The 12,053-nt window shown below is 39.5% G+C and overlaps 1 protein-coding gene across 3 annotated transcripts in view; it reads right to left on the bottom strand.

Moving 5' to 3' along the window:
* Window positions 1–12,053, bottom strand: part of LOC137428325 (centrosomal protein of 170 kDa) — a 118,924-nt gene that overhangs the window by 8,730 nt on the left and 98,141 nt on the right. For all 3 annotated transcript variants that reach the window (XM_078779109.1, XM_078779108.1, XM_078779110.1), the window contains 2 exons: window positions 9,062–9,155; window positions 8,910–8,961 (listed from right to left, as the gene is read on the bottom strand). In XM_078779109.1, coding sequence (XP_078635235.1) covers window positions 8,910–8,961; window positions 9,062–9,155 — 146 coding nt within the window. The remainder of the gene's footprint in view (window positions 1–8,909; window positions 8,962–9,061; window positions 9,156–12,053) is intronic.

Consider the following 12,053-nt stretch of genomic DNA (forward strand, 5'->3'; position numbering starts at 1 on the left):
TTCTCATGATTATCATTTATTTATTTTCATTAATAATCATTTATTTTTTTCTTTCTCATTTGGCCAATATCTCAGGCACCTTTTGAGCTCAGAAGCTAATATTTGGATATGAGTGACCAAGTGATGTGGCTATCAAGGATATTTTTGATTTATTGATTAATCAATTAATCAATTAATCGATTAATTATTTAACTATTCGATTAAGTACTAAAAAAATAAATAAATAAAAATTCAGTTATAGATTCTGATGAAATGGTGGTGGTTTATGTGTTCTGTGACCGAATTGATTAATAATTTAATTTTTTAATGATTATTATTTATTTATTTTCATTATTAATCATTTATTTGTTTTCTTTCTCATTTGGCCAATATCTCAGGCACCTTTTGAGCTGGGAAGCTAATATTTGGACATGACAGTGACCAAGTGATGTGGCTATCAAGGATATTTTTGATTTATTGATTAATCATTTAATCGATTAATTATTTATTGATTAATTATTGATTAATCAATTAATTATTTAATTTTTTATTAATGACTTATTTAATTAAATTTCTAAAAGATACATCTTTGGATGAAGCACTTGTGGTTTAGTTATGCTATTAGCCAATTGATTAAGAAAATATTTTGTGATAATCTTTTATTGATTTTAATTATACAATTAATCAATCAATTAGCATACACCTCTCCCTCCCAATGCAGCCTCTGAGGTGCACTGTGGTATTGCCGGGCGCCGGAGGCGCACATATTACTCAAGAAATTAATCAAGCAAACAAAGCATACATGTGTGTATGTATGTATGTATGTATGTATGGAGGCACCCCGGCAATGCCGCGCTGAAGGATATTTAATTATTTGGCATGGGGGCGGTGTACTTTGAATGTATCTGGACTTGTTTGTATTATGATTGGTGTAAATCATGACATTCAGCTATAAATTTAGTTTGAAGATTTAGGTTGAATTTTTTTTTTTTTTTTTTCTCAAAAAAGAACCCCTCAGCACATACATACAACAGGAGGGGTAGGTGCAGACTGGAAATTTGGGACGATTACACCTCACCACCACGAAATTAAATAGCACCTCACCACCAAGTAATTCAAAACACCTCACCACCACATAATTCAAAACACCTCACCACCACGTAATTCAAAACACCTCACCACCACAAAATTAAAAACACACCACCACGTGATTCAAAACACCTCACCACCACGTAATTCAAAACACCTCACCGCCACGTAATATGTGTGCATACATGTGTGTATGTATGTATGTCTGTGTGTCGCCATTTTTCAGAGAGGGCTGAACGGATCTTCATCAAACTTTCAGGGATTTGTCAGTGAATGCCAGGGAGTGTTTTAGACCAAAAAAATTTTTTTTTTTAAATCTTTGAAAAAGGTCGATTTTTGGGGGGATTAATAAAAAAAATGCTCTATTGTGCGTAAGCCTTTTTGATTAATGACAGTTATATGCAAGTACACATATGCGTAAATAAATAAATACAAAACAATTACCAGACATTTGAACACAAATAATAATCAAGCAAATCAGATTCAATCAGACAATTCCAGAAGCAGTCAAAGTTGGTGGTAAGTCTTCTTCTTCCTGAATGTCATCAAATATGTTCGTTTCTTTTTCGCCTGAGCAAGGCCGGGTACTCCTGCTAAAAACGCTTATATACTTTACTCAGGGTACAAATACAACTTTGTGTGGGGGGTAACATAGGCTATGTGGCCTCAGATTAATGTGGGGGAGTGAGGTGCTGGGGGGGAGGGGGGAGGGTGGGGCATAAATTCACGACGTAAATGTGTACCGTGTAGCACCACCTGGTGTTGGTGGCAGAGGGTGTTACAATTTTCTTTTTTTACCTGGGCAACACTAAGGTTAAAGCACTCTTCACCCGGATAAATTCTTCCTCCTTGTCTTCCTCCCACCCCTCCCGACAACGCCGGGTACTTCGGCTAATATATATAATATAATATTATATATATATATATATATATACATATATATACATACATGCAACCCAACAAAATGTGACTCAAAGCATCAAAGCATAGCAAGCAAACAGTGATTGGGTTTGTTGGCTATTTATTTATTTATTTATTTACCATTTTATCCTTTTAATAACTTTTAACACAGAAAGCGGTTTGATTTAATAGTAATAAAATATTTTGCTTCATTGGAACCTGTCAACTTAGCTCTTTTGTATAAAAAGTAATTGGTCATAATCACAAAGATTACCCCAATTGAGGGAGAGAGGGTGTTGGAGAGAGAACGAGGAAATATTAGTGACGGACTGTGTCAATCCTGGAGACAACAATGGATTTCCCACAAACAAGAGCGAAGAAAGCGCAAATATACCGCCGTGAGAAACAAAGCGAAGCTGATGTTTCAGGCATTAGCCTTTGTCCAAGTAGAGTGGTGTGCGGGTCGAGGGAGGATTATAAAGGAAGACAGATCTGATGTAAATAAACGTCAGAAGTCAGTCAGGAGGTGGGATGAGACAACAGTCAGGGGATGAGACTTCTTCCGTAAAGGACACGAACCACACACTCAAAAAGTTTCGATGAGTTCAGGTTTCCCACCAACAACAAACGTTTCTGATCAGCTTGATGATGAACCAGAATTATTTGGCCACTACATAGAGGACTGTATCGTTCGGTGATCCTTGACATTTCACCCCCCTCACCTCCACCTTAGATCTCATGTCTTTGACACCCAATGCTCAATTATGTCACTCGTTTGCTTTTCACACCTCCTGACCCTTGACTTCTTGTCCCTCCCTTTGACTTCTGATGTTTGTTAGCATCGACTGTCTCTTCCTTTAAAATCCTCTTTTTATCCGCAATCAACTACTTTGTTCCGACAAAGAGTATTGGCAGTCAACTTAACTTTTACTCATTGCTTTAAACTCACGGTTTCTTAACTCTTGTTTCGGAAATTCATTATTTGTTAGAGGGTTATCGAGTTAAAAACACTACAATGGGAGTAACGGCAAATTAACTGAAATGGAAATGCAAATTAGAGAATTGTGAGAATGATTTATCTCTCAAATCACAATCTCCCTCTTTAGATTGGCATATCTGGCATTCCCATCTGATCTCGTGTCTCACTGCACAGATTTCAGGTTCAAATCCCATATACTGTGTCGATTCGAAGTGTGTTATCCACAAATGTCCTTGTAAGTCAAGTGAAAGTGGACAGGTGTTTCCTAATGTTCGTGCTCTGCATGTGATTTAAATACAGGTTCCACCATGAATCTCACAGCACTGTAAAAAAAAAAAAAAAAAAAAAAAAAACATTCAAAAGGAGGTAAATGTTGAGATGGAAAAAAAAATACCAAGTACATAATTCAATAATAAATAAAATACCATTCACAGGATGACATTAATGGAGCAACTTAGGCTATGAGCAGGTCTTAGCTATCGTTCAATCAAAGAGGTGCTACACGGTTCCAGAAAACTGTTCAAAAATGTGTACCCAAGTCTATACAAAAAGTTATACACATGATCAATGCACAATGCAAACTAATACACACACACACACATATATATATATATATATATATCTGTGCAGCATCTGTCCTGTGTTGTCACTGAACTACTTTCTCAAACTTTTGTGAAATCGTACCAAACTTCTGGTATGCACATATCTCTCCCGTCGGTATGTCCTAAGGGTATTTTTTTGAAAAAATTTCCAATTTTTTAATATATTTTTTGGGAATTTTTTTGGGAAATTTTTTTTTTCAACTTCAATTGTTTATAAAATGTGATATCACGTATATTACAAATACATTTGTGCAAAATAATTGTTTGAATTATGATTGGTTTAAACCATGACAAAACGGCAACTCGGGTACAGTCATTTATCTATATATATCTACACATCTGGGCAGTGCCTGTGTTGTCACTTAACGACTCCCTAAAACTTTTGTTTCCGTGGTTGTGAAGTGTTTTTAATAATGTTGCGGAGGTTTTGAATTATGTGGTGGTGATGTGTTTTTATTACGTGTTTTATGGCTGTGAGGCGTTTTCAATTTTGTGGTGGTGAGGGGTTTTCAATTTCGTGGCTGTGAGGTGTTTTCAATTTCGTGGTGGTGAGGTGTTTTTAATTTCGTGGCTGTGAGGTGTTTTTATTACGTGTTTTATGGCTGTGAGGTGTTTTTAATTTCATGGTGGTGAGGTGTTTTTAATTTCGTGGCTGTGAGGTGTTTTTATTACGTGTTTTATGGCTGTGAGGTGTTTTTAATTTTGTGGTGGTGAGGTGTTTTTAATTACGTGGCTGTGAGGTGTTTTTATTACGTGTTTTATGGCTGTGAGGTGATTTAAATTTCGTGGTGGTGAGGTGTTTTAAATTATGTGGTGGTGAGGTGTTTTAAATTATGTGGTGGTGAGGTGTTTTTAATTACGTGGCTGTGAGGTGTTTTTATTACGTGTTTTATGGCTGTGAGGTGATTTAAATTTCGTGGTGGTGAGGTGTTTTAAATTATGTGGTGTGAGGTGTTTTAAATTATGTGGTAGTGAGGTGTTTTAAATTATGTGGTGGTGAGGTGTTTTAAATTATGTGGTGGTGATGGGTTTTAAATTACGTGGTGGCGAAGTCTTTTCAATTTCGTGGCTGTGAGGTGTTTTTAATTTCGTGGCTGTGAGGTGTTTTTATTACGTGTTTTATGGCTGTGAGGCGTTTTCAATTTTGTGGTGGTGAGGTGTTTTCAATTTCGTGGCTGTGAGGTGTTTTCAATTTCGTGGTGGTGAGGTGTTTTTAATTTCGTGGCTGTGAGGTGTTTTTATTACGTGTTTTATGGCTGTGAGGTGATTTAAATTTCGTGGTGGTGAGGTGTTTTAAATTATGTGGTGTGAGGTGTTTTAAATTATTTGGTGGTGAGGTGTTTTAAATTATGTGGTGGTGAGGTGTTTTAAATTATGTGGTGGTGATGTGTTTTAAATTACGTGGTGGTGAAGTCTTTTCAATTTCGTGGCTGTGAGCTGTTTTTAATTTCGTGGCTGTGAGGTGTTTTTAATTTCGTGGCTGTGAGGTGTTTTTATTACGTGTTTTATGGCTGTGAGGTGATTCAAATTTCGTGGTGGTGAAGTGTTTTCAATTTCGTGGCTGTGAGGTGTTTTTATTATGTGTTTTATGGCTGTGAGGTGTTTTCAATTTCGTGGTGGTGAAGTGTTTTCAATTTCGCGGTGGTGAGGTGTTTTCAATTTTGTGGCTGTGAGGTGTTTTTATTACGTGTTTTATGGCTGTGAGGTGTTTTCAATTTCGTGGCTGTGAGGTGTTTTTATTACGTGTTTTATGGCTGTGAGGTGTTTTCAATTTCGTGGTGGTGAAGTGTTTTCAATTTCGCGGTGGTGAGGTGTTTTCAATTTTGTGGCTGTGAGGTGTTTTTATTACGTGTTTTATGGCTGTGAGGTGTTTTCAATTTCGTGGTGGTGAAGTGTTTTCAATTTCGCGGTGGTGAGGTGTTTTTATTATGTGTTTTATGGCTGTGAGGTGTTTTCAATTTCGTGGTGGTGAAGTGTTTTCAATTTCGCGGTGGTGAGGTGTTTTCAATTTTGTGGCTGTGAGGTGTTTTTATTACGTGTTTTATGGCTGTGAGGTGTTTTCAATTTCGTGGCTGTGAGGTGTTTTTATTACGTGTTTTATGGCTGTGAGGTGTTTTCAATTTCGTGGCTGTGAGGTGTTTTCAATTTCGTGGCTGTGAGGTGTTTTCAATTTCGTGGCTGTGAGGTGTTTTCAATTTCGTGGCTGTGAGGTGTTTTCAATTTCGTGGCTGTGAGGTGTTTTCAATTTCGTGGCTGTGAGGTGTTTTCAATTTCGTGGCTGTGAACTGTTTTTAATTTCGTGGCTGTGAGGTGTTTTTATTACGTGTTTTATGGCTGTGAGGTGTTTTCAATTTCGTGGCTGTGAACTGTTTTTAATTTCGTGGCTGTGAGGTGCTTTTATTACGTGTTTTATGGCTGTGAGGTGATTCAAATTTCGTGGTGGTGAAGTGTTTTCAATTTCGTGGCTGTGAGGTGTTTTTATTACGTGTTTTATGGCTGTGAGGTGTTTTCAATTTCGTGGTGGTGAGGTGTTTTTAATTTCATGGCTGTGAGGTGTTTTTATTACGTGTTTTATGGCTGTGAGGTGTTTTTAATTTCGTGGCTGTGAGGTGTTTTTATTAAGTGTTTTATGGCTGTGAGGCGATTTAAATTTCGTGGTGGTGAGGTATTTTAAATTATGTGGTGGTGAGGTGTTTAAATTTATGTGGTGGTGAGGTGTTTTAAATTATGTGGTGGTGAGGTGTTTTAAATTATGTGGTGGTGAGGTGTTTTAAATTACGTGGTGGTGAGGTGTAATCGTCCCAAACTTCCAGTCTGCACCTACCCCTCCCCTATGTATGTGCTGAGGGGTTCTTCCTTGAAAAAAAAACATTCAACCTAAATCTTCAACCTAAATTGCCTATAAAAATGTAATATCACAAACACAACAAATACATGTGTGCAAAATAATTGCTTGTATTATGATTGGTGTAAATCATGACAACACAGCAACTCAGGTGCAGTCATTATCCTCAGCTAAAATAAGCCCGTTCCTCAGTAACGACGCTCGGTGAGGCGAGCGGAGCGAGCTACTATATATATATATATATATATATATATATATGGCTATATATATATATGGCTATATATATATATGGCTATATATATATATGGCTATATATATATATATGGCTATATGGCTATATATATATATATATATATATATATGGCTATATATATATATATATATATATGGCTATATATATATATATATATATATATATATATATATATATATATATATATATATATATATATATATATATGGCTATATATATATATGGCTATATATATATATATATATATATATGTATATATATATATATATATATATATATATATATATGGCTATATGGCTATATATATATATGGCTATATATATATATATATATATATATATATATATATATATATATATATATATATATATGGCTATATATATATATATATATATATATAGATATATAGATAGATATACTATGAATTTTGGGGTAGGGGAATATCTAGATTTAGGTAGATCTGCATAGGTATTTGTCCGGCTGTCGTGATAGGGAACCTCACCTGTAATAAGTTCTGTGTTTAGCCCGGTTTGTCGGATTAAGTGTGTACCTGTGATCATACAAGGATGATCGTGTGATAAATAGTTCTTTGGACTAAGATAATTCCCCTGTGTGTCAGACCTGGTGATCATACCTGTGCCCCTTATGGCAACGCACTCTTGTAGACATTAGATAGGCCCATTAGTGCACATTAATTAAATCCCCCCCTTACAATGACTGACGATAAAACTGACCGGAAGAAACAGGCAGGAAGCGGCCGCGTACAATGGCGCCATGGAAGACAAACATCGTGCAGGCGGGCAATAGCCACGCCCAGAGGGGCTCTTGATTGGCCCGGGGGAGGGGCGAGCAACAAACATCACACCGATTGGCAGAGTAGGGGAGGACATGCGATTGGTCAAAGGAAGGGCAGAGAGCTTCTCTGTGATTGGGGGTGAGAAAGGTAAAGGAGCGACACACTGATTGGCCACCATCCGATGAGACCACGGCCAATCAGTGCGGAAGGCGCGAACGAATGAACAACAAGCTACGCAGTCGTTGGAGGGCAAGCACCGGTGACGTAAAACTGCGCGAAAGGCGACAAGTAAGCGACACACTGGTTGGCGGGGAAGCGAGCTGACATCAGAAGACCGCCAGTAAAACCGCTCGCTCGCCGGCATTTTGGAGCTCTCCTCCCTTGCCCTTCTCGTTTCTGGATTCTTCCTGCCCGAACCTCCCTTCTGCCCGTAATTTTCGTCTCCGTTTGGACCTCTTCCCTGTTCGCCTTTCGTTCCCGGTTGGACCTCTTCCTTTACGATCCGAATTTGTCTGCTTGACGAAAGACGGTGCAGCGACGATCGTGCGAGCGGGGCTTGCCGGGTGGCATGCGCTTAATAGTGGAGCGCGCGAACGAGGCGGACTGAGGCCTCCTTCCCGCCAAGCACGAGCCGTGTCCGGACGCGAGTTTAGGGCCTGGACGACAGCAGACAGATAAGATGCACAACACAAACCCCAAACACGACGATTCTTTTATTTAAATTTTTCCCTTGTCTTGTATGTGAAGTGAGGTGTGCGGGATCCAGATTTAGGAACATTATTTATTTACCGACGTCCATTGTTCTCGGGTTCGTAATAAATATTCCTTTTGTACATTCTAAATTCCGTTTTTGGTTTGATTTATTGATTTCAGGTTGAAGACGCCTGCGGCCGTGAAGGTAAGTCGGCACTGTTCATTCCGTCTCGCGTATCGGCCGCCATTGGATTGAATAAACGCCTCCATTAAAGCTCGATTCCATCTGTGGTGACGCTCGGTGATAACTGAGCCAACCACATGACAATAAATATATATATAAATATATATATATATATATATATATTGTTGTGTTGTTATGAGTTAATGGAATATATGGAAACTATGTTTTGTTATGCGAGTTCCCCAAGTTTTGTTGAGCTTTTAGCATTATTGTCTCAGAGTTATGAGTTCATGAAAAGGGAGAACAAAGTGTTAAAATATGTTTAAAAGTGCTATCTTTGACACAGGTGGCCAATTTGGAGGCCCCACACAGGATCATAGGGAGGAGATCTCATGGAGAACTGTTACCTAGAGTCCACCATATAGTTGTCTATCAAATCTGAAGAGTTCATGTAACATCCCTTTCTCTGAACGAAATTTGCATTTCTACTTCGTTCAAGTGCTGTTCATGGCCTCACTTCAATAGAATGGAATAAAGACAAAATCGATGCTGCCTGTGTCCCAGTTTTTGGTTTTACAAAGTCTGATACCTTGCAACTGCTTCTCCATCCGACGAAGATCTTGCAGAACCAGTGAAAACTCCTTGAAGAATACAAAATGATATTTAGTAGCAATAGCAGAATTGTATGAAAACAAACTTTAAAATTGCAGCAAATGCCTTTGGTTCACGATGTTTACATACCTTATTGGACGTTTTTAAAAGAGGGACTTCACTATCAAAGTTGAGTTTTGACTCGATGACATCCCATGGCAGATCCTGGTCCTTGAAGAGGTAACTGAAAGCACAAAATGTTTTTCTTTCATTGGATTTGATGTTAGCAACGTTATTTGCCAGTGCATGTTCCTGTGATGATTATTATCACTTTAAATTGATTTGAATAAGCGTGATTATGTTAAAAGTACAATCAAAATCCAATTCATCCAAGCAAACTTTTATTCCAAAAACATTTGCAGTCGACAACTCGGTTGCCTTTCCTTGTTGATGACACTTTCCTCCTTCCTCTCATGGCAGTCACTTTTGTCATGCTCAGTGGGGAGTTCTGTTGCTGAGGCATTGATTATATTCATTGACCTTGATGTCAAAGCAGCAAAGTTTCAAATATGGAATCCCAGACGGACAGACAATGAAAAAACGAGAATGGCACATTGTAGAGTGCATACCTCCACCAAGCTAGACAGTTTACGTTTTGCATCCCACAGAAAGGCCGGATCTGGATCCTGTCTTTAACCAAAATCTAATCGGCCTGTTCTCTTCACCTATCCAAATCATCCACCAAGTTTTGTCATAATTTGTCGGCAACGTTTTTGGCCTTATCTCCCCATGGAGAAGAATCACTTACAAAATTCTCGGATCAGGATTCTGATCTTCACCAAAATCTAATCAATTCGTCCTTGACACACCCAACCTGTCCAACAAATTTCGTACGAATCCGTCCACAACTTTTTGAGATATACTGCTGAGACAGACAGATAGATAGAATATGAATGAATGAATGATCGTTTTAAGGCCATTTTCCCCGCTAGAGCGGGGGTTAGCCTTGCGGGCCCCATGACAATCATGGTTCCCTGTTTGAGGCAATGTTTTTATGGCCGGATGCCCTTCCTGACGCCAACCCTTTTAGTCGCCTCTTACGACACGCAGGGATACGGTGTACCTATTCTAAACCGGGGTACACACCGGTACACACAGATAGACAGAGGTGAAATCATAAACTACGTCCATCTTCGGTGGCAAAGGTAATTATGATAGTTAATGGCCCTTTTATGTGTTAATGCAAATGTATAACAAGAACGCCAAACAGTAGAGCGCATACTCCCGCCATGGGTCAAGTTGGAATAGTACAATTTCACAAAAGTTTGAGGGAGTAGTTCAGTGACAACACAAGACAAGACAGACACTGCACAGATATATATTTAGAATATATAGAAGATACCGGTAATGTTAAAAAAAAACAAGGCAATTTCACTTACATTTTCGGATTCAGCGTTCAATTCCATATAGGTGAGTGTATTTTGAGGCATGTGTGATTTCAAATAAAATTGTAAGCCAGGAAAAACGTTCGTTTCATTCCTTCGGGATACAACATGTAAAACTGGCCCAAATGTGAAAACAAAACTCGCTCATTTTAAGTCGTACAAGCTAATGCGACCACTCATTCTTCTGGGAAGAATCCCGTGCACATGCTGGTCACACTTATAAGTCACCTAAGTCTTTATAAATTCATCAAATACTGACACCGCGATTGACATTCGCTGAGGTAAATGTTGATATTGTCACGCAACTCCGATTAACACCAGAGTTGCGGAGGCCGATTACGAGGCTTTAACTCCCAAGGCAAAAACTCAATAGCGGATTCCAAAACCAAAGCGCGCAGGATGGAGGGGAACGACGAGAGCCCCGCAGCCTTATCTATCTATAATTCCAGTAATCTCTGTTTGTACGTTTGTACGTTTGTACGTTTGTTTGTCTGTGACCGCTGTTTCTCGACAACCACGGGTCCAATATACTTTTAACTTGCCAGGTATATTGCTGGGGACCCGAGGATGTGCCTTTTCAAGGTTTCATATTAATCGGACAATTACTTACCGAGCTATGTCCAAAAAACGATTCAACCAATCAGAGAGCAGCGAACTATCGCGTGTGCCGAACGTGGCGGACACACTCTGCCTCGGATGGCACATTTGAGAGCGTATTCATTTATTTCACGTTTGCAAACTATGTTGGCGTTAAACTATGTTTTAAAACTAATAAAAACGAATTTGCGATTCATTCGCTTTCCTGCGCGTTTGTGCACGCGATGGCGATTTCTTTACCAAACTCCGGAAGCCGTTCGCTTTGGACCAAACCATTTCATGTAAATAGAGGGGGGGGGGATATAATTTTAGATATAGATATAGTACGGGCAATGCCCTAGTCTATTAAAATCAAACAGGAAACTGCGTTCAGGTATATACAGAAAATAATACAACGATTTATTAATGAAAAGCAAGGACAGGAAAATACGCGCCGGTGGTAATGAACTATTCAAAATCGGGATCCCGCACTCCAGACCTCAAATACAAAACGGGGGATTATGAATTAACAAAGAAACACATCTTTTGTGTCAAAATGTACGCAGATGCGGCTTATCTGTCTCATCGTCTTCTTCCCGGCCTGGACGAACCCTCCGTCCGCCTCGCACGTCCCGCTAGGCCCAAGCCAACGCCCTCGCCGCTGCACCCGAGGTCCTGCTCCAAAGCACCGCGAGATCCGTGCACCAATCTCCATAACACCACGAGGTCCCACAGCAGGACAGCGAGCTCCACCCAGGCTACACCTCAGCCCAACTCAGGTCGGGGTCTCTGAACTGCGCTGCCAGGAATCCAACTGCTTGCCAAGGCGTCCGGTGCTCACTCTCAACTCAACTCAACTCAACTTGGTTCAGTGCACCTCCGAACTGCACTCATATCAACTCTCACTCCGGACTCCACTCATCTGCAGAACTCTTCTCAACTCCGGGCTCATCCGAGGTCATGCCGACAAGTCCTTTCGCATCAGTCCTGTTCAAGGGCTTTGTGTGAAGACTTATATCGCCTTGCTCATCGAACCTTCCAGCACTTGCTAGATGCGCCCTTACCACGCCCTCTCAAGCCATGCCCACCGAGCTCTGGTTGGCTGTGTTGCCCTTACCGTC

Source organism: Myxine glutinosa, chromosome 5 (assembly GCF_964187855.1).
Source record: "Myxine glutinosa chromosome 5, kmMyxGlut1.1, whole genome shotgun sequence".
Classification (NCBI taxonomy): Eukaryota; Metazoa; Chordata; class Myxini; order Myxiniformes; family Myxinidae; genus Myxine; species Myxine glutinosa.